This window comes from Panthera uncia, chromosome X, assembly GCF_023721935.1.
Source record: "Panthera uncia isolate 11264 chromosome X, Puncia_PCG_1.0, whole genome shotgun sequence".
Lineage (NCBI taxonomy): Eukaryota > Metazoa > Chordata > Mammalia > Carnivora > Felidae > Panthera > Panthera uncia.
In genome coordinates, this window is record NC_064817.1 from 94449275 (window position 1) to 94472173 (window position 22899).

General features: G+C 41.5%; 1 protein-coding gene across 1 annotated transcript in view; it reads right to left on the reverse strand.

Annotated features, from left to right (window-relative positions):
• Positions 1 to 234: 234 nt before the first annotated feature.
• The window catches only part of LAMP2 (lysosomal associated membrane protein 2), a 36557-nt gene continuing 13892 nt past the window's right edge, over positions 235 to 22899 (reverse strand). The window contains 6 exon segments of the mRNA XM_049644784.1: positions 235 to 1663; positions 12062 to 12226; positions 12722 to 12785; positions 15444 to 15566; positions 16602 to 16789; positions 18760 to 18918. Of these exon segments, the coding sequence (XP_049500741.1) occupies positions 1524 to 1663; positions 12062 to 12226; positions 12722 to 12785; positions 15444 to 15566; positions 16602 to 16789; positions 18760 to 18918 (839 nt within the window). The 3' untranslated portion in view covers positions 235 to 1523.

The following is a 22899-nucleotide window of genomic DNA, read 5'->3' on the forward strand; positions in this document are numbered from 1 at the left end:
ATAGGGTTAGAGTAAATAGTCTTTAGGGTCCTTTCCAGTATAAACCTAATGCGATTAACATGACATATTTGGTGTGATATATGGTTGAGTAATACCTTGCACTTTTTCCTCTAATTTTACCTTTTATTCCTCTTGTGTTTTTGTCATTAATTAAAAAAAAAAACACACACAAAACAAAACAGAAACCAGTTGCTAAAGGTACTGAGTACATGAATTTCAGTAATGACCATAGCTTTTATTGGAAGGATTTACTATATTTCACTGAAAGCCTTCAGACACAGATGGCTGGGTACGAAGATACTGTCATCAGCGAGTTACAGAAATTCTGAACAAGCCAATATATACACAGAATGAATTAATAAAATAATCACTTCAGTGTGAATGTCTTCTCCCGTCCATTGGTTAAACTTCCTTCTCATTTGTCTATACATTCAATATGCACGCTGTACTTATAATGAGCAGTATGCTTCAATAGGGGCTGATTATCTAGCTCATTTTAATGGCAACAGCTTCTCTCTACCCGCCTATCTATGCTCTGCCCCACGGGGGCCTTCTCGAAGAAGCAAGAGCCTAGTTGCTATGCTTCAGTGCCTCCCTTCTGAGATTGCTGTTAGCTTACATTTTATAAGTACCAGTCTGATGACAACACTAAATAGATTTTAATGCTCTAGAGATCAACAAGATGAGGTAGAGAAACACAACACAATCTGTCCTAATTAGTTCATAGAATATTTCTATCTTTCAATGCTAATCAGGCATCCAAAGAAAAGAAAAACACAAGGAAAAACAAGGCAAGTGGTTAAATACGCTTGAATCTTTTCAGTCTATGTTGCAGAAAAAGAAGCAGTTTTTTTTTTTAACTTTAATTCTGAAGCCAGTTTAAAGTTCTGTTGTGGTCTCTTGGGTCTGTTTTTCACTCAGGGAAAAGTCACAAGCCTGAGATCCTGGCTTCATCCTTAAATCAAACTCAAAGAAAACAGCAAGTCACATAACCTAAAAAATGTTGATGGTCCTGAGGACATTCGACTAAAAACCAAGTTTGAGCATATTTGATGGGCATTTATGTCACATCGATATTTATTGAATGAGCTATATGCAAAAGTACTGTGATGAGTTTAAATCAGGATAGTTCTAATATTAAAACAGAACACTGGTAGTGAAACAGGATTTATTAATTCCATTAAGAGACAGCTACATATTTTATTCTTATAATGGCCAGGTTAATAAGTTTAAGGCATCTGAGGTTAGGATCAAAATTTGGCCAAGGCCTCTAAAAGGGTAGACCTTAACACACCACACACCAATGTTTTTAACCAGCTTGTCTTCAGGACCAGTAAATACAGTATTTAATTTTAAGCTGATAAAAGAGAATAGTTTTTATTCATAAAGACTTATCTCTAAATGCTGGGACTGATTTCAAAAGTTTCAACACATCAGTCTTAAGAGAGCAATGTGTTTCAAAATTGAAAGGCAAAAAAATCTTATGTGCATGTATTTTTATATAATCAATCAAACTACAGGTTCTAGAATTGCTCATATCCAGCGTGATGGCGCTTGAGACCAATAAAGTAAGCCAGCAACACTAGAATAAGTACTCCTGCCAATGCTGCTCCCACCGCTATGGGCACAAGGAAGTTGTCGTCATCTGCACTGCAGTCTTGAGCTAGACATGGAGAAAGGACAATTGAGAACAGAAACAGTGACAAAATTTCAAATCTACAAATGTTAGGTTAAAATGACAGCACTTCCTGACACGCGTATTTGTCTCTGACGCCAAGGGAACAAGTCACTGGCACTCCTTATCGGCAAATGAGATGTTCCACCAAAGCGATTTTCCAAATAACCAAATCGTACACTGTTAAGGACCTCCCCCGCCCCCCTGCAAATGCAGTCATTTTGGATGAAAGGTACATAAACTGATCACATACACTTCCCAGGTTTCTTAAACGGAAGATAATGATACACAGAATGAATCTTTCCTTGATGACCAGGCTGTGAGCTTTCAGAGGCCAACTGTTATAATGTAGAAGCAGCAGAGTGCCCAGAACACTGCAGATTGTGAAGCATTAATGCAAAGAGCCAACTGAACAGCCATACAAAGCAGACATATGAACTCAACACGTAGCAACCTGAGGTCATTGAGCAGAAAGGAGAAGCTGACCCTGATAGCATAGCTGCCTGCCTCTGGTGTGAGTCAGACAAGAAAAGCAGGGGTTAGGATCTCAAAATGTGCTGTGATGGGGCGGCAGCCCACAAAGGGCCATGGAAGTGTTTCAGAGGCACACTCAACTCGGCCTTGTTACACAAGGCATACTTTGAAAGGGGTGACACTGGTGACTGAGGAATGAGCAGGAACCGGGGCGCCTGCGTGGCTCAGTCAGCTGAGCATCAGACTCTTAGCTCAGGTCATGATCTTGTGCTTCGTGAGATCGAGCCCCGTGTTGGGCTCTGTGCTGAGAGCACAGAGCCTACTGGGGATTCTCCCCCTGCTTCTCCCTCTGCCCCTCTCCTCCCTCTCCAAAAAAAATTTATGAGTAGAAATTAACCATGCAGATAATGCGGGAAGGGCATTCCAAGTATATGAAACAGCACATACCAAAATATGGAGGGCAAGAAAACATGGCATTTCAGGGGAAATGCAAGCAGGTTGGCATAGCTAGGATGGATCAAGAGGTACTCTTGGCTGGAAAAGCAGCAGAAAAAGGACTCCAGGACCAGCTCACAAAGGCATTCTATGCTCTAGGTAGCCTGGCCTCATACTGATGGGGGAAAAAAACAGCGTAGTAAGATTTTAACCAGGATATTGTTTTGGAAGTTACGGCAGCTGCAGGACTGGAAGTGAGGAGGCGTCTCTATTGCTAGAGGCCAGAAGACCAATAATATGGTCCCGAACCGGGTTAACGAAGCACAGATACAGAAAGGGACAGACTAGCGATCCAATGAGAAGGCAGAATTGACCACACAGATATTGGGGGTGTGGTAGGAGGTAATAAAATGGCTTTCAATTCCACACTTGAGTGATTATGTAGATACTGGTGCCGTTCATCATGATAGGGAATACAGGAGGGAGAATCTGTGCATTCAGATTTGTTTGTAGTTATTTTTATGTGTGTGGGCTGGGTTTTTTTAATTTATCTATTTTATTTTTGTGAGTGTGGGCAGGGTGGAGAGAAATATGTGGAAGAGGGAGATGGTCAGTTTTGGATCTTCTGGGTTTAAGATGCCTGCCTGTGTCCCAACCGAGTGGTTGATGAACCTAAGTGACAATAAAAACCAGGGACACATTCATGTCTCAGCAAGGGCAAACAGAATTTAAAAAGGACCAGAGACAAAACCCTTGGGAACACTAATATTTGAGGAATAAAGGAGCAAGGAAAAGAAATAGAAAAGGCATGTAGAAAGTGGTGCCACAGAAGCCAAGGAAGGAAACAGCTTCAATCAGCATGGAAGAATAGTGAAAAATATTAGAGAACCTACTGGATCTCTAGCAATATGGAAGGTGTTGGCTGTGAGTCCAATTGCTATAGGTTTAGGAGCAAAAGGAAAGTGATCGGTTGGGAGATCAACGACTTGGGATGGGGAACCGTTCAGTAGTCGTTCTGACAAGTTTAGAAGAGAGGACAAGGAAGTAGGTAGTTAGAAGAACAAAGGCTAGCTTTAGGGTGGAAGAGACTTAAATACAGTCTGTAGACCAAGGGAAAGAGCCATTAACAATTGACTGAAGACGGGGCGCCTAGGTGGTCCAGTGGGTTAAGCGTCCAACTTCAGCTCAGGTCATGATCTCACGGTTCGTGGGTTTGAGCCCCGCGTCGGGCTCTGTGCCGACAGCTCGGAGCCTGGAGCCTGCTGCGGATTCCGTGTCTCCCTCGCTCTCTGCCCCTCCCCCACTCACACTCTGTCTCTCTCATTCTCCCTCAAGAATAAATAAACATTAAAAAAAGTTAAAACAGGGGCGCCTGGGTGGCTCAGTCGGTTAAGCGTCCGACTTCAGCTCAGGTCACGATCTCGCGGCCTGTGAGTTTGAGCCCCGCGTCGGGCTCTGTGCTGACGGCTCAGAGCCTGGAGCCTGCTTCCGATTCTGTGCCTCCTTCTCTCTCTGCCCCTCCCCCTTTCATGCTCTGTCTCTCTCTCAAAAATAAATAAACATTAAAAAAATTTTTTAAAAAAAGTTAAAACAAACAAACAACAACAAAACAAACAATTGACTGAAGACAATGGTACAAAGTCGCCTAGGAGGCAGGTGAAATGTGATCCTGGAAGCACCGAGCAGGAAAAGAAAAGCGACCGAGAGTGGAGAGGAGGAAGCAATGGTACAGATGGAGGTACACCTGCAGAGGAAGGCAGCTGGGATGTTGAACCATCACTTCTACTTTCCATTTCCTTGCCTCTTACTGCCCTAGCTTGCAATCTACCAGGGTTTGAGAAATCAGATACTTAAGCTCGTTAGAACTGTGTCGAAATAAGAATGGACAGGCTACAAGGCAATTCTGATTGTGCCTACATTTAAGAAATGGGCCAGGCTTTTGCTAGCCTCTGGGGCAATAACTGGGAACAGGATGCAATCCTGGAGTTTATGGACTTTATGATATCGGCTTTGGCTGCCAGCTCAATGATCTTTTTTACTTGCTTCTTGGTTCTGTTAGAGATCCAGATAGCGGAGATTGCCAGATGTGACTTGTGAGTATATGGGCAGGAGCACCCGGTGAGCTGACTCCTCCCCTTCAATTTCCCAAATTACCACCCAGCATATAAACTATGAGGTGACATGAACCATAAAGTATTATGCCTTGGATGTAATATAACTTGGTTTTTAAAAAATTCATTAGCAGATTAATTTCTTATTCTGGCAATGGATTCATAGTCCTCTCTTTCCCAAATTGGGTATTTGACCTAGTACTGAAACGACTTTCATAAATACTGCCAATAAGGCTTTCATGTAAGACAAATATTCCCAGAGTAGATCAAAAAGGCAATTCCACTAATACAAAGACCTTTCTTGATGCTGTCACTTACTTAAAATGCTCTCAATTAGTATGTGAAGTATTAATTTATAATAACTATTGATTTTACGAATTCAGCCTTTAAAAATTCTTTAGGTGATGGAAAGAAATTTTGGAAAACAGTAATTTTAACAGGATCACATCCTGAAGGAAAGAAAATCTCTCAGGTCATTTTGACCTGATATATTTGCAAAATGTAGACTTGAGACCCATACTGAAAATATTTCTGGAGAAACAAAGAGTGTATTTGTGGAAGAGTTCAATAATTAATTACTGAAGCACTGAAGATTTTTAAAGATAAAAAGGTTTCACGGCCGCTGAAATTTCAATGAAAAGTTTCATATAGATTAAAAATTCTATTAATCCTCAATTTTCTGTTAGCTCAGAAATTTTTCAAAAACTATTTTCAGTGAACAGTTTTCAGTCGGAAAGCGGAGATATACATTTGTGACAAAATATAAAACAAACTCATCTTAAAAACCAACTGCCTCAAAATTTCTCTTTGGAAGAATCAGCATTAAGAATCATATTTTTTAAAGAAATTTTTAATGTTTATTTTTGAGAGAGAGTGCACAGGTGCACAAGCAGGGAAGGGGCAGGGAAAGAGGGGGATAGTGGATCTGAAGGGGCCCCCACACTATCTGCAGAGAGCCCGATGCAGGGCTTGAACTCACCAAAGGAACCGTGACATCATGACCTGAGCCGAAGTCGGAGGCCTAACTGACAGAGCCACCCAGGTGCCCTAAGAATCATAGTCTTATGTGACACCTAATTATATACCTTTTAGTTCTACAAACTGTTTGAAGTGTATCACATGAACCTGAAGATACTTGAAGCTACTCAGTATTACCCAAACATGTCTATGCTAGTTTTCAAAAACAAGATATGGTAATTATTGATGCAGAAAGCTAGTTACCAGAATAAAAGAGATGGGTGGGAGCAAGAGGAGCCCAAGATAATTTAACATTATCTACTTAAAGAAACAAAGATGAAATGCTAAAATCTTAAAAAATATCTGAGTCTTACAAGAATTCCTCCCGAAAAGTGCAAGAAGCTTCAGATGGTATATTTTACGCTGTATATAAAGTATGCTCTTGATTATATCTAGTAGCTTCTTTTCAGATTTGTTCTAAAAATACTCAAAATTTTCACTGAAATGGAAACTATCACTCAAAGAAATCAAGAGTAACAGGATTTTAAAGCCCTCAGCCCCCAGATGAAGAAATGGAGACCCCAGAAGTTAAGCAGCTTGGCCAAAGTCACATGGCAGCTAGTAGCTGGAAGTTGTGACAATTAACTGGCAGTCACATGGCTGAAGTGGGCAATCCAGAGGAAAGTTAGGTTGGCAACGCCAGGTTGCCAAGTTTTTGTGTGTACTAGGTGACTGGGAAGCTAGGTGAAAATTGGACGATTCAAGTATTTTAGGGTGATCTGAGAGAGTGATTGCACCCAATCTTATTTTGGTTCAGATCAAGAGCTGGGTTTGTATGGCTGCAATGTACAGCTACTATCTATAGATATTAAATATCAGCCTCAACTTAGAGAGTTGAGAAAAGTGAACAAAGAGGGGCACCTGGGTGGCTCAGCCGGTTAAGCATCCGACTTCGGCTCAGGTCATGATTTCACAGTTCATGAGTTTGAGCCCCACATCGGGCTCTGTGCTGACTGCTCAGAGCCTGAAGCCTGCTTCGGATTCTGGGTCTCCCTCTCTCTCTGCCCCTCTCTGTCTCTCCCGAAAATGAACATTAAAAATCTTTTTAATAAAAATAAATAAAGGAAAAAAGAAAAGTGAACAGGGAGATACTCTAAAGGTCTTCCTATGAAATAAATATTCCAGATCACTGGTTCTCTAATTGGCTACATGCCAGATCTTACTGGAGCGCTTACACACACATACACGCGCACACACACATGCACACACACGCACACCCAGATATGCTAAGTGAAATCTTCTAGGAATTGAGGCTGGCATGTGAATTTTTCTAACAAGCTTCCCAGGTGATTCTTAATCTGTAGCCAGCCCAGCATCAGTACAGACCAATGCACAGAACCACTCTTCCAGATGGTAATACACAGAATATTTTGGAAATAACTTAGTTCCACTTCTAAGCTTTTCTAAAGTTTTCCCTTTTGGAAGAAATCGTCATCATAAAGTATACAAAAGTTTTACTTTAACCAATGGGAAAAAATGTGAGCAAATTTCCTTAAGAAATAAAAGAATCTTTATTGTTTGTTTTAGAAGCAGTATGTTGAGCAAATTGGACAGGCAAATATCTAAACACCATACATCAACTAGTGGTTTAAACATATGAGAAAAAAACATGAGAAGTATTTACATGGACCAGTTTCTTTATACAAATGCTAAAACATGAGAAACACCTAGAACCAAATAGCATGTGAGACCAGCAAGGTGTAAACCCAGTACAAAGAACAAAACTACAAAAGGTACAAAGAACATGTGGCTATAGGAAGTAATAGTGTAAGTAAGAGGATATAAACTGGCCCATGTAAAATACAAAAATATTCAATGAAGTCAGATTTTCTACAAAACAGTGCTAATTAGAGGTATTTTAATATGAATTAGGTATATAATCTAAATGTAAAAACTTTTAGAAACATCAACAGCATTAAGCAAGCGCCACCCACTTGTGCTTCCGTTTTTATTTTCAAATAAAAAGCTGCTTTATTTTGACTCATGAGAAATATCTAACGCCCATTTTCTTACAAGCATTATCTATTCATATAAGGTTAACAATCCTACACTAGAACACTATTTAAAAGTAAAAAATAACTTTTAAAAATCAGATTTATATTTAGTCTTTAAAAAGTGCCTTAAGCTGGCAATGCAGCTCAATGTAGCTTTAAGGGAGGGGCTGGCCAAGAATCTGATTCTGAGCCAGTAAGAGTTTCAGGCTACTCTAAGCAGAGAGCAAATCTAAGTGGGAGAAAGTATTTGCCACTCCAGCATAACTCGAAAGATACCTATAGACATACACATGCTAACATGCAATTGCCTGTGTGTGTGTGTGTGTGTGTGTGTGTGTGTGTGGTGTATATAGCCAGACTACCAAAGTAATTTAACATCAGTCATAGTTTGGAACCCACGTATCCCATTTTCTAGTGAATGTGGGGGCACATAATCTCCCACTCCAAAATCACAGGAACCTCCCTCCCATATATGGCTGCATACTAAAAACTTTTAAATATTTGCTCAGCCATTCCAATACCAAAAAAAAGGTCTCCTAGAGCAGTGAAAACTACCTGATGTGTTAACTATCAAGCTGAAATGTTTTGCTTTCTCATATAAACATTAGGCAGTGCATGATAAGTGGACAATTGGTGCATCTCTCCAGGGCACAAAACTGAACACAAAGTACATGAATTAGTAATGATTCCACCATAATGAACAATAATAACGTTAAGTTTTGATTAGCACAGAACCATTTAAATGTGAAAGTCAAATTAGTAAATGCTGTAGCAATCGATGCAAGCTGGAAGAAGGCAGAACTTTTTAATGGACTAAGAGAAGACCAAGACTTTTAGGTTAGGTGCGAGTTACTTTCTAAGTGTAAGTGCACTTCTTTGTCTGGGTTCTAGGACATCCTGGCATTTCTTCTTTAAGAAAAAGAGAAGGAAAGGAAAGGAGAAGAGAAAAAAAACACAAGAAAAGAAAGAGCATACTACCACCGAGAAGCATACTGCAAGGCTAAAGAGAAACCACATTGATTTCTGCACTGCGTGTAGAGGCCAATTTACAGGTACAAAGGTCTAACGCCCCAAACTGGCACTGCCTAGCAATTATCTCTAAAGCACCTAGAAAATGGATTGAAATGCCCAGTTGGAATAGTCTTGTGTCTTGCCATTAAAAGATTGAAAGAAATCCACTTTTTTCTTTAAAAAAAAAAAAAAGGATTAAACAAGATTAACACCTATTCCAAAATTTATACAGCTTTTGTATCTTTTGTCATTACAGCCACATTAAATACAAATGTATTCAAAAGGCATTAGAAAAGCATTCAACGCTAAGAACATAATACCAGACCCTGTTCAAATCTATTGGCATATCTCTCATAGGTCAAATATGCAGCAATGCCAAGGTAGCTAAGTTAACCTGCAAACAAAATCACAAAAAAATGCAAAAGGAGCAAGTACAAATCCACTGTAGGATGCACTGTGTCAATTTTGAATCCATGTAGGAAAAAAAAAATCTCTTTTTGAAATCTGTTTCCTGAACTGTAGATTGCTCACCAGAATACCTACAGCAAATATGCAGAAATACTAATTCAAGACAATAGAGTAGAACCAATAACCCAGGTGATTTCACACATGCTTTTTTGCCGTGGAAATAAGTTTTAAATTCCTTGGCTGGGTGGGGGGAAAGACCCAAAATCATGTGATTAATGTGTAGTTTATAGTTTTGAGGGGGGGGTTCTATTTATTTAAGTTCGAAATCCCCCACACCACCCATTCTAAGATCAGAACTGCAACTAAAATATACCTCAAACTGAACAGTATTGCATGTTGGAACTTGTACTTGCTTTGTTATTTTGTAACAGAGATCACATATGGATCAGTATTACAGAGTCTGATATCCGGCATAGCTTTTTCTTCTGCCAATTAGGTAAGCAATCACTATAACGATAATCAAGCCTGAAAGACCAGCACCAACTATAATTGGTATTAGAATGGTGTCATCATCCAGCGAACACTCCTGGGCTGTAGGTGAGAAAAAGTGTGTGACAAATAATGAGTATAATCAAAAATGAATGTCCAAAAGTAAAAGATGTTGATTCAAAAGTCAGAAACGCTCTTACGAAATCAACGTTAAGTAACTAAGACAAGTATATTGTAATGATAAAGCTACAGAAAATTATGGATTGCTCTAGAATTAAAATCCTAAAACTTACTGGTCTTTTCTTTCGTGTGTGTATGAATATAGGTATTCACGTATATGAATACATATATACTGTACTCCTTTATATCTCTGAGTAAGCACATACATACATGTACGTGTTTCATATTTCAAGTCCTTTCCAAAATAGAGGAATGTTACTTTACCAGAAATGAAGAGAGTTAATCCAGCTCATTTCTACATGGCCAGATTAGCCTCTTAGTGGTAGAGTCTTTTGGGAAATTGAGCACAGATCAGAAAAGTTTAATCATGGGATTAGAACCGTGCTGGCTCTGGAATCCTTTAGAGCAGAGAGCAAACTATAGCCTGGAGGCCAAATCTGACCCAAGAGCTAAATATGGCTTTTCGACATTTTTAAATGATTTAAAAAAAAAAAGAGGAAGAAGAAATTTTGTGACACATGAGAATTATATGAAATTCAGATTTCAGTATCCATAAATAAAGTTCTATTGGAACCCAGCCACACTCATTTGTTTATTGCCTGTGGCTGTTTTCATGCTACAACAGAACTGAATAGTTGTGACAGAGCCCATATGGCCTCCAAACTTAAAAACACTTACTGTCTGTGCCTTACAAATACACTTTGCAGATCCCTGACCTAGAGTGTATGATTTTAATGGCTACAGAAGTCAAGAAACTGGGACCTCTTACTAATTTGTGTGTGTTTACTGCATTTATCAACCTGCCCAGGGCTGGCAGCCCACACGGGCTAGCTTGTCTATTTCTGGAGAGTAGTCCCATCCAGTAGAATCCAATCAACACTCTTTTACCTTACTGCAAGTCTATTTCCTCCTCCTCTACAGTCAAGTATATCATATTTATGGGTACCCATGGTCAAGAACCTAGCTCCATGAGTATATTACACATCCATTACCAGGATTAAATGCTGTATATTCCTTTGGGTACCATTTTTAACTCTACATACAAAAAAACCAAAGTTTCAGATCCGAGAAGGAACGCAGCCCATCTCTATCTCTATTACAGCTGACTAGCTAAGCAGACCCGAGCTACTATCACACTGAAAATGATTTTCAATTCTAAACACAAATCTGGGCCTAAAATTAGGGTAACAATGTAGGGAAGCTAGATAAAGACTCAAAAATAAAACTATGAAAGGATCAAAATAATCGTAGTACATAAGCAAAACTGATGAGGGAAAAGGAAGGCTTCAAAACAATTTCTAAGTGTGACTGACCTCTCCGGTCATGAGAATGGTGGGATAAAGGCCCCCCACTTACCCTAGCCTAACCAGGTCAGGCAGGGGGATTCAGCACCACTGCAAAAGCGGTTCAGGGGCACATGGCACATTTGCTTTTAAACACAGCTTCCACATTTCCTTCTAAACCAGAGAATTAATTGTTAAAAAGGATGCAGACGGTTTGAATGGCTCTGCTCAGCAGAGCTGTGATCCACAAACCCCCAATTTTAGGTAATCAGTCTAAAAGGACAAGTCAATTAAGGAATTTTATGTACTTTTTTTTCCCCTGTGTGCAAATGTTAATCTTGTAATGCCAAATGCATCTTTCATATTCATATCAACACACTGAACTGAGCCCTCCACAAAGGTTTCATTAAAAAATCTGATAAATACCACCATTAGCCCTGAGTTGATCTTCCAAAAAAACCTCATTCACACTGGCACATGCTTTTAAAAACTCTCCAAATCATTCTGGCTGACCAAAACACTGCTCGTGGTATTTGAGGCTTTGCTAATCATAATCTTTTGTCTTAACAAAATAAGACCCAACTGCTTTTATTCGCGTATGAAAACATTTCCGATGAGAAGATGGCCCCCCAAAAACAGATCCAAGATGCTCAAAGCTGCCATCCTTCTCACAAACTAAAACCTAGGAGTGTCTATACCTTAAGCTCACTTAAGCTCATTGAAAGCTTCCATCAGTTTTTAGCCTTAAGAACTTGGGTGCAAACGGTTCTCAGATCCACGCAAAAAAATCTAGTTTGAGCAAACCGATGAGCCAAATACAGTTCACACAACTTGCTCAAGGCTATGCGAACTCTCCAACAGAGTCACAAGAGGTGAACTCATATTTCTGTATTTCAATGCTTCGATGCCCATGAGCCAAAGGAAAAGCCACCTATCAGTCAACATGAGAACATAAATTATCAACAGAACTTGCTCAACTCTTACCTGTAGAATACTTTCCTTCCATCACGTTGAAAGGCTGAACCCTTAGATCAAAGGTATTTATCTGAAATGCTCCAGACACTGAAACAGTCTGCTCTTTGTTGCACATATAAGAACTTCCCAGGGGCGCATCCCAGTAGCTCAGATTGTTATTTGCGATGCTGAAAACTTTAAGGAAAACAGACATGTTAGTAACTTCTTTTTAAAGTAGGCTCTATGCCCAATGTGTGGCACGAACTCACGACCCTGAAATCAAGAGTCGTATGCTCTACCGTCTGAGCCAGCCGGGCGCCCCTGTTAGTAACATCTCATCCTGTCGACCTAAGAAATGGGACAGTCCTCAGAATTTTCCAGGGAAGTATGGAAGCTTGGGGTACAGGGTCTACCCACAAAAAGCCATTCTTATGGCCACTAGGTTTCCTATCTTTCTATAGAGGTTTCTATGGTCAAAAAAATCAGTCACATCCTTGACTATTAGCCACCACACTTCGAAAATAAGGGAGACTTAAGTTACTGATTTTCATGTGTGGTCGAGGTACAATTTCCACACAGAGTCTTCTGTTGCATTAAATAAGGTACTATTTGGTAACAAGACAGCTATGGTTTCTATTTCTTCAGTGAAACCCAGCCCACTCTTCTCCCCGAGGCCAATGCTTTGCTTACCAGAGCCATTTACTAAATACATGCTGATATTCACTTCCTTCAGATAGAATCGGTTTTCATTTTTCTGTTAGGAAAAGAGCTTCGAGTTAATCAACACATCGCAACTGTCTACAGGTACAGTTAATATCTACAGACAAAAAGCAATCTAATACTATTATCCAGAAAATAAAGCCACAGATTAGACCCCGGGCCAAGAGAATAAACTGCAACGAAGTAAAACGTGACAGAATCTTTTTTCCTCTGCATTTTGTTCCCATTTTTGAACCAAAGGTGTAGTCACATGGCTCTTCGACACTCAACAGTTCAGCCCCTCATTTTATTCCTCGTGTCACTTGCTGAGCCCTCGCCTCCTCTAGCCTGGATCTCGACAGTCTCTTCTTAACTGGGCTCCCTCCCCGCCTTTTCAGCCTCTCCAGCTGGGATCTTTCCTTCACTGCTATTATCTTTGTGAAGCACTCATCTGATCAGCCAGTCATTCTAATTATTTTAGTGCTTAGCATGTACAAGGCAACATTATCTAAGTGCTCCAGGGAGCCGGCCACGTGAACCAGACTCAGATCCCACCCCCACCATGTTTGCAATCTGCCAGGAAAGATAAGATAAATACATAAAGAAATAACCATATTGCAAAAAAAAAAAAAAAAAGACAGTGACAAGTTATAAAAATTAAAAGGAGACAGATGACATCCAAGTAGGAAAGAAGCAAAGTGATACAAGCTTAGGGATAGGCCATTTGAACTAAGTAGGACTCAATCAGGAAACAAGCAGGAAAGGGTATTCGAGAAGGCAACAGCATGAGCTAAGGTAACCAGAAAATAAGCATCGTCACAAGTACGCTAGCATTTGAAACGTACTCAGTACCAAGCAATGTTCTTAAAACTTCACATCGAATAATTATAATGCCCCGGTCTGGGATGGGGTGATCGAAGTAGGGAGATGTTAAAGTGATTTTCCCCAAGGCTATATGGTTGGTAGTCAGTGAGGTGGGGTTTGAACCCAGGAAGCCTGGCTGCAGAGCCTATGTACTGATTACTACTATGCTCTCCTACCTCACTGAAAGTGCACAGGGCACAGGGTGAGGGGAGTGTGGGATTCATGAGAAGGGAGAGAAGGAAACAAAGCCGGACATGCAAGTTACGTTGCATGGTGTGGGCGGGGGGTGCCGGGGGAGACACTGGAAATACACGGCCGCGGAATTTAGAGGTTATCTTGTTGGTAAAACAGAACCACTGCAGGTTTCTGGGGAAGAGCTGTGCTGCAGGAAGGTTACACTGATGCAGAAGAACACTGAGGGAGGAGAGGAAGAGGAAGGACTAGTTAGGAGGCTGTTTCAACAATCCAGGTAAGAGGTCATGCAAGCTGGAATCAGGGCCAGGAAGGAAGGTGACAGATGGGGAAGGAAAATGGAAGGGAGAGACGCAGAGAAATGTCAGGAGGAAGCATAAAAGAGGCTATCTCTCTCCTTGACTTAGGCTACATCTCAGCTTGGCATTCAAGGCTCCTCACAGTTTGTCCCAACTACTTTTCCATACCCATCTTTCGTTAAACATGCCACATGCCTCATTCTCCTAGCTGGTCTTGACTGTGTTCCTTTACCCAGAAAGTACCTGTACTTTTCCACTTACTCCCCTTAGCTCCATATGTATAAATCTAACCCATCCTTGAAGGTCCAGCTCAAATGTCATCTCTTCCATGAAACCTTGACTCTCCTCCACCCAAAATGAACCACTGCCTCCTCTATACTCCCACAGGCTTTGTATTTTCTTCTGGTCTATCACTCATCCCACTTTAAGTTTAGTTATTTGGTGGGGGGAAGGGAAGAGAGAGAGGGAGGGAGAGAATTTTAAGCAGGCTCCGCAGAAGGTTCCCAGGGCTCAGCCCTGGATTTGAGCATGAACAAAATCCCGAACACTGCCATTATAAACTATCTTGATTTAATGAATTTATGTGTGTTAAGTACTTAAGCCAGAGCCTTGCACATGGCAAGTACTCAATAAATGTTAACTATTATCAATGCTGGTACTGTGACAAACAGTAGAGCCTCCAAAAAGCACTAAGATATTATAGCAAACACGAATTTTCTAACCAGTAATAGAGAAAAATATTATGGAAACTACTTTTTATCTTTTATAAAATACATGACATATAAATTCACACATACTTTATGATTAAGTATATCTATATGAGATGGATTACAGAGTTTCCGGGGGGGAGGTGGGTTAATTCTCGCTTCTATCCTAAAGTCTGTGTGACGGCAGAACGGTCACTTTTGGTGAACATTAATACAAGAGTCCTGCCCACGGACCACTGAGGTGACTCTCAGGGATGAAAGCTGATCAATGGACTACACTTTATAATTAAGTAGTGCTGAAATGGAAAACACAGCTAAATAGCCAACCCCCCACCAAACACACAGCTGTTTAGACTTTCAGATGTGTTCCTAAGAAAACGAACCTAATCTTTTTTTTTTTTAATTTTTTTTTTAACGTTTATTTATTTTTGAGACAGAGAGAGACAGACATGAACGGGGGAGGGGCAGAGAGAGAGGGAGACACAGAATCGGAAGCAGGCTCCAGGCTCTGAGCCATCAGCCCAGAGCCCGACGCGGGGCTCGAACTCGCGGACCGCGAGATCGTGACCTGAGCCGAAGTCGGATGCTTAACCGACTGAGCCACCCAGGCGCCCCAAAACGAACCTAATCTTAGAGAAGTCTGTTACTCACCACGGCAAAGACAAAGTCAAGAAATTTGATGTTGCTGCTGTTCAGCCTAAGCAGAGCGCTCTGAGGATGGCAGTTACCGGTGAAGTCGGTTGTGTTGGGGTTGATGTTAATAATCGAAGCAACCTGTCGTGGAAGGAGAGGGAGAAAAGTACACATTAACCATACGAGTCCACGGCAAAACCTTATACTCTAATCCGCCACGTCGGTGGAGAACAGAAATTCCTTTTGTCTGGATACCTAGGTTCATGGTGTCTTACTTTCAAACAAAGTTGGCACGGGCTCTCAAGCTAGGACTCAGACAACTTTAAGGAAAAAAAAGAGAGAAAAACAAGAGGGAAGCTTCCTCAGCAATGAGCCAAATGACAAGACACATTTTTATGGAGCACAAGGGCCATCTGTCTAGCTTGTTTAAGTCGCCAGACTCCGGGAATGGGCTTGGGCGCCGGCACGCCCTCTGTAGCCTCGGCGGAGCACTGCAGCTAGAGGAGTGCATCTCTCCGACCTGAGTCATCAAAGAGCTGGAGACACAGCTGCGCCGTTCCTGGCATCATCAACCTACACTGCGCTTCAGATACAAATGCGAAGGATTCATATTTTAAACGGACTGAAATAAAGATCAACTATTTGTACTCCGATCTGCTGATGGTAAATACAATCCAAACCCCAAGGAGTCCTGGATACAGCTAGGTTTCCTGCTGGCCAAGACAAGGCCTTGACAGTGACATTAACTCTTTGTGTAACTCCAAACTAATCAAACCTCAACAAGCCAACATCAAATCTCTGTTTAAAACAGAATCGGTCTAGCGGCGCCCGGGTGGCTCAGTAAGACTCTTGATTTCAGCTCAGGTCATGATCTCACAGTTTGTGAGATCGAGCCCTGCAATGGGCTCTGTGCTGACAACGCGGAGCCTGCTTAGGATTCTCTCTCTCTCCCTCTCTCTCTCTGCCCCTCCCCTCTTCGCACTCTCACCCCCTCTCTGTCTCAAAACAAATAAATAAAGTTTAAAACGAAAACCAGAATCGGTCTAGTGCTCGCTTCGGCAGTACGTATATTAAGACAGAATCAGTCTAGTAACAGGACTCTTGGGCCAGACGTAGGACATACCGTATTTGAAAGGGAATACGAGAAGAACGTACCAAGAAAAATAGACAACTAACCTTCTCGTAAGTAATGTTCAGCTGCAGCCCCATGGTAGCCAGGAGACAAGTACCATTGCTATTATTAACCGAGTAGGACCCAACCTCTGGTTTTTCCTTTGGAATGGGCGTTGTGGTAGGAGCCGGTATGGTGGTGGGAGTGATGGGCGCCACAGTGGTTGAAGTTCGATCTTTTTCACACAGAAATTCTAAAAGAAACAAAGGACAAAATAAACTAAAGGGGACTTTTCCTCAATTCATAAGGCCAGGAAAGAACAAAATATCTCTCACAACAGAAGTCTAAAGGTTACATTAGGGGCAGGGGCCACCTTGATACTACAGAGGTTCCCCAACTGCTGCTTCAGATGCACACCGTCTCTAAGGGTTATGACACACCAGACACATACAAACGCCATATCTACTTAAACGTGGCCACACACTCCCATTTGTAGACCCTTAAGTCCCTTTATTCCCAAAGAACTTCACCTGCCTCTGATGTGAAGATGAGAGATTTAAGCTTTTTTAAAATCGTTTTACTTATTTATGTTGAGAGAGACAGAGACAGCTCGAGCAGGGGAGGGGCAGAGAAAGAGAGGGAGAGAGAGAAAATCCCAAGCAGGCTCCCTGATGCCAGCCCAGAGCCCGACTCGGGGCTCAAACTCACGAAACCGTGAGACCATGACCTGAGCCAAAACCAAGAGTCGGACGCTTAACCGACTGACCCACCCAGACACATGAAGAGATTTAAGTTTGAAAACATTCCACTCCTACCTAGGCCCACCCTCTTCTTCCCCGCACACAGCCACTATAAGGAAGGAGAGTGTTTACCAGAAAAAAAGTTTAGAGATCATTAAAGGGTTCAAATGGTAAACCCATTTTTTGGTAGCACCCCTACAGCAAATCAGACACATTTTAAACTCCCCTTAGGCAGTGTTGGTAGTTTTCCAGAGCTCGTGAATGAGAAATTACGACATTTCCATAAAGTCATATATAAGTTACAAAAGCAGTTTATAAAATTCAAGCTTCGAACACAAGCTGTGACAACGCGGAGCCTGCTTAGGATTCTCTCTCTCTCCCTCTCTCTCTCTGCCCCTCCCCTCTTCGCACTCTCACCCCCTCTCTGTCTCAAAACAAATAAAGTTTAAAACGAAAACCAGAATCGGTCTGGTGCTCGCTTCGGCAGTACATATATTAAAACAGAATCAGTCTAGTAATAGGACTCTTGGGCCAGACGTAGGATATACCGTATTTGAAAGGAAATATGAGAAGAACGTACCAAGAAAAATAGACAACTAACCTTCTCGTAAGTAATGTTCAACTGCAGCCCCATGGTAGCCAGGAGACAAGTACCATTGCTATTATTAACTGAGTAGGACCCAACCTCTGGTTGGTCTAAGATCATCCTAAGATCATCCTGTGATCATCTAAGATCACAACCTAAGCTGTGGTCTTAGATCATCAAAAGCTAAAGAGCTGATGATCAAGCTATTTGAGGATTTGTTCAAACAAAGATTAGGTTTGATCAGCTGAAAACATTATAGGTGAAACATTTTTCAAAAACCATCCTATAACAGGTACGTCATCAACTTAAAATTCCAAGTTCCGGGGTGCCTGGGTAGCTCAGTTGGTTAAGCATCTGGCTCTTGGTTTCAGCTCGGTTATGATCTCACGGTTCGTGAGTTCGAGTCCCACATTGGGCTCCATGCTGACAGTATGGAACTTGCTTGGGATTCTCTCTCTCCTCCCACCTCAAAATAAATAAGTAAACTTTAAAAAATCGCAAGTTCCACAAGAGTACGAATTGTCACTCTTTACAAAAACTTTACAGTCCACCGTAAACCATGAACAAATCTCAGGACAGAAATGCTTTCATGGGGTGCCTGGGTGGCTCAGTCAGTTAAGCGTCCGACCTTGGCTCAGGACATGATCTCACAGTCCGTGAGTTCAAGCCCCGCGTCGGGCTCTGTGCTGACAGCTCAGAGCCTGGAGCCTGCTTCCGATTCTGTGTCTCCCTCTCTCTCTGCCCCTCCCCCCTTCACACTCTGTCTCTCAAAAATGAATAAATGTTTAAAAAATTAAAAAAATTAAAAAATGCTTTCAGATAACAAGTTCAGTTAAAGCCAGCTGGTATACTCCAACCTTAAATTAGGACCCAAGTATCCATACTTTAAGTACTCACCTTTTGTGCTCACTGTCCCATTCTGGACAAAAGCTTGTACGTGAACATCCCAATAGTACTGGACAACATCATCCTTTTCTAAAGTCGATAAACTATTGCATCTGAAGATGTTGTTCAATGGAATTCTGAATCGCACAGGGTCATAAACGGTCAAAATCCCTGTAAAACAAGATTAACACCAGCCATTTCCAAGAAGGTAGGAGAAAAGCAATAGCGTAAATACACGTGTAGACTTTCTTCTCCTTCCGTCTGCCTGTCTTAACGCCATCCTCAAGTGACAAAGCACATGGCGCGTTGAGGAAATGACAAAGTCACTGTGGCTGAAACATAGGGAGTAAGAGGAAAGACGCGATGGGGGTTAAGAAGGAAAGACGAGCTGCAGGTGGCCACACACTGAAGCAAACCAAATGAGCTGAGGACAGGTTAGGCTTTGTTTTGTTAGCAGTGGAAGGTTAGCTCCAGTTTTTAAAGCTGGAAATAAATAACACACGTATCCTTTATTTTCAGGAAGATGGCAAAATCGTGGGGGCTGGGCAGGGGAAAAAACTTTTAAGAAAAGTCATTTAAGAGGGAAAGTGCTTAGAAAGCTGCTGACCCGGTTAAGGGAAAAGGGGAAGGGGTTGCCTGAATTAGGATGGTGAGTGGCAGAAGAAACAGCAAAGAGGCCAAACTGAAAACATATCTAAGGTAGAAGCAACAGGGCTTGGGGCACCTAGGTGGCTCAGTCCATTAAGCATCCAACTCTTGGTTTCGGCTCAGGTCATGATCTCACGGTTTCGTGGGTTTGAGCCCTGTATCCGGGCTCTGTGCTGGCGGTGCGGAGCCTGCTTGGGATCCTCCCTCTCTCCTCCTCTCTCTGCCCCTCCCCCACTCGTGTTGTCTCTGTCTCTCTCAAAATAGATAAATAAACTTAAAAAAAAACAGGGCTTAGTGCTCAAGGAAGGAAAAAAGATGGATTAATCAAGGATTTTACAGTAAATCCTTATTTTTGTGCTACTATCCCAGAGGAAGTTGCAGTAACTAAAATGAGCTTTTGAAACCTCTTCCTGGATAGCATTTAAAGACTATTCCATTTCAGGAAATCTTCAGAATGTGAAAGGAATAAGCTATGTCCATTCCGAAGAGTTTTGAAACTTTAAAAGACTATCACAGTCATCCACCCAAATGGCTTCATTTCTTGCGGAGAAGCGGCAAGGAAGGAAGGTATTTAAGGTCCCTAACACAGGCTGCCTTCCATGCTCTCCATCATGTAGCAAGGCAGACAAATAATGCTGTCTTGGCGCCCCCTAATGGCTACAGGGAAAAATATTTTTTTAACCAACGACTAGAACATTTTTTTCCCCCCAAAATCATTTCTCACTGTCAACATAAATGAATGGACACTTGACCTATCTTACATAGACAGACCTTAAAAACAATCTGTAGACATCCTGCAGTTAGACTACGAATTCTTTAAACTATGTATTATTTATGAATGTGTGTGTATTCGTCAAATATGAACACATGCATAGCAAGACTACAACTCAACATTCATAAGAGTGGCTGCCTCTTGGGAGGCAGAGAGGAAAATGGCTCTGGGGTCGCAGTGAGTACAAAGGAAACCTCAAATGTATCTGTAAGGTTTTATTTCTTCAAATAAGTAAAAAAGATGAGGCAAATAAGAAAAAAAAGGCAATTTAATAAATTCTGGGTAATGGGTACACGGAGGTCTATTATTCTCTGCAATTTTCTGGATTTTAATCATGAAAAAAAATTTTTAAAGAAAACAGCAGCTTCAAACTTACTTCAATTATCAGACACCTAAAAATAAAACACTAAAACAAAACCCAACAGTCCATTGAAGGAAACCATTTTAAATTCCGAATAGTTTCAAATATCTTACTATAGAGATGTTAGTAATAAAAAACTGCATCCTCCCCATGTTTAAAATAAAAAGGAGGTGGGCGCCTGGGTGGCGCAGTCGGTTAAGCGTCCGACTTCAGCCAGGTCACGATCTCGCGGTCCGTGAGTTCGAGCCCCGCGTCAGGCTCTGGGCTGATGGCTCGGAGCCTGGAGCCTGTTTCCGATTCTGTGTCTCCCTCTCTCTCCGCCCCTCCCCGGTTCATGCTATGTCTCTCTCTGTCCCAAAAATAAAAATAAAAAACGTTGAAAAAAAAATTAAAAAAATAAAATAAAATAAAAAGGAGGTGAGTTAGGTGTTTAGAGTCCCTAGTTTTTCCATTCAGATCTGTCAGATCTGTCCTTTTCCTGCCGCCCCCTTGGTCTAGGCACGCATTACGTCATCCCTCGGTGACCAGAACAGCCTCTTAAGCTGGCATCTCTGCCTGCAGTCTCCTCACTTCCAAATTAATCCTGCAGAAAATTAGAAACTACCGTGTCTGCTTTGGTTATGGCATCCTCCTGCTTCAAAACCTAAAGCAGTTCCCCGATGCCTACCCCATCAAGCTGAATGCCTTTCCTTGGCTTCCGAGGCCCCCTATAATTTAGACCCACTGCACCCAGCCAGCCTGATTTCCCCTCTGCTACACACACAGCCTCTATTTTAGTCAGGCAGCTCTCCAAACACTGCTCCACATGCTACGCTTCCCCCTGCTGGAAACCCTCTGCCCAAATTCTCCACTTACCCAAATTCAACCATTAGCTGAGTTTTCAGCTCGGGTCCTTCTTTATACCAAGCTTTCTCACCCCTCCAACGCACACTGACCTCTCCTTTCTCTCTGCTCCTAATGAGACCACTTGTGAGGGTACTTTTTTTTTTTAAGTTTATTTATTTATTTTGGGAGAGAGAGCACAAGCAGGGGAGGGGCAGAGAGAGAGAGGATCCCAAAAGAGAGAGAATCGGGCACTGAGATTGCACTGATCTCATGAACCACCAGATCATGATCCGAGTCGCAGTTGGACGTTTAATCGGCTAAGCCCCAGATCAGGCACTCTTAACCATGGGCACTCACAGACGGGCTCGGGAAGTATATACCATCTGCAAAGTTTACTCTGTACTTTGAGAGAGAGGGTCTACAGCTTTCTTCCTGTTGCCACCCCCTCAACAAAATCACAAACAACAACAAATCACACTATCTCAATGCTTTCTACTTTTTTCCATATGACTTGGAAAAATAATTTTGCCTTGTGTCCCCAACTAGTTTTAAAGCTCCTTGAAGGTGAGGGGCAAGTCTTATACTAGTTCTAAAAGACAATGTCAGGCACGAGGCTAAATATGTAAGATAACCAGTAACAGACTCGCTCTAGTTACCCTCTCAAACTAAGATTAGGAAAGAGAAAACTAGGACTGATTTCCAGGTCTCAGTCCGTGTTACCTCCCAAGTTTTACATGAGCTCATTCACTTCTGGGTCTTGAAAATATGGCCTTTTGATGTCCATAAATCCCAGTAAATCATTCACCCCCCAAGCCTCACAACTGAAGGTCATCTGCCTGTGTTTTGGGGGTCAGAATGAAATCCTATCTGTGAAGAATGCTCGGCTACCACGTTAACCCAAATCTCAGTAGAAGGGAAAGAAAGGAGAGAATTCTATCCCTAACAAAACTGAAACCTCCACTATCCATGCCTTCAAAATGTTTAGTACAAAAAAAAATCTAGTACACATTTCGATTCTAAGAGTTACAAGAATGCCTTATTACTAATGCTTTCCCAAATTCGTTTTGGCCTGAAATTGTCTCAAAATAACAACAGAATTGACTTCACTTTGCCTTTACTTAATCACTTAGCTTTCAGTCAAAATCTTATCTAAGTGGTAAAAAGATCTAAAGATGAAGCATTTCTGCTGATCTCAGGTTACTGAACTTGTACATATTTAAAATAGTTATCAGCTAAAGGATTTTCTCATTCATTCAGATTTGATGAACTACCCACTACTGAATGAAATAAATGATAATAGTCAAGTGCATGAACTCTGTAGCTTAACAGACTTTGGTTCAAACACCAGCTCATCCACTTACTAGCTGTGTAACCTCTGGGAAAGTTATTTAATCTCATTAAGCCTCATTCCCTTTACCTGTAAAGTTGAGACAGTATCTACTTCCCAGGCTTGCTGCTGTGGATTGAGACGCAGCTAGTCACACACTTAGGGTACTACCTAGTACAAAGTAAAGCACTCAGGGACACTTGGGTGGCTCAGTCGGTT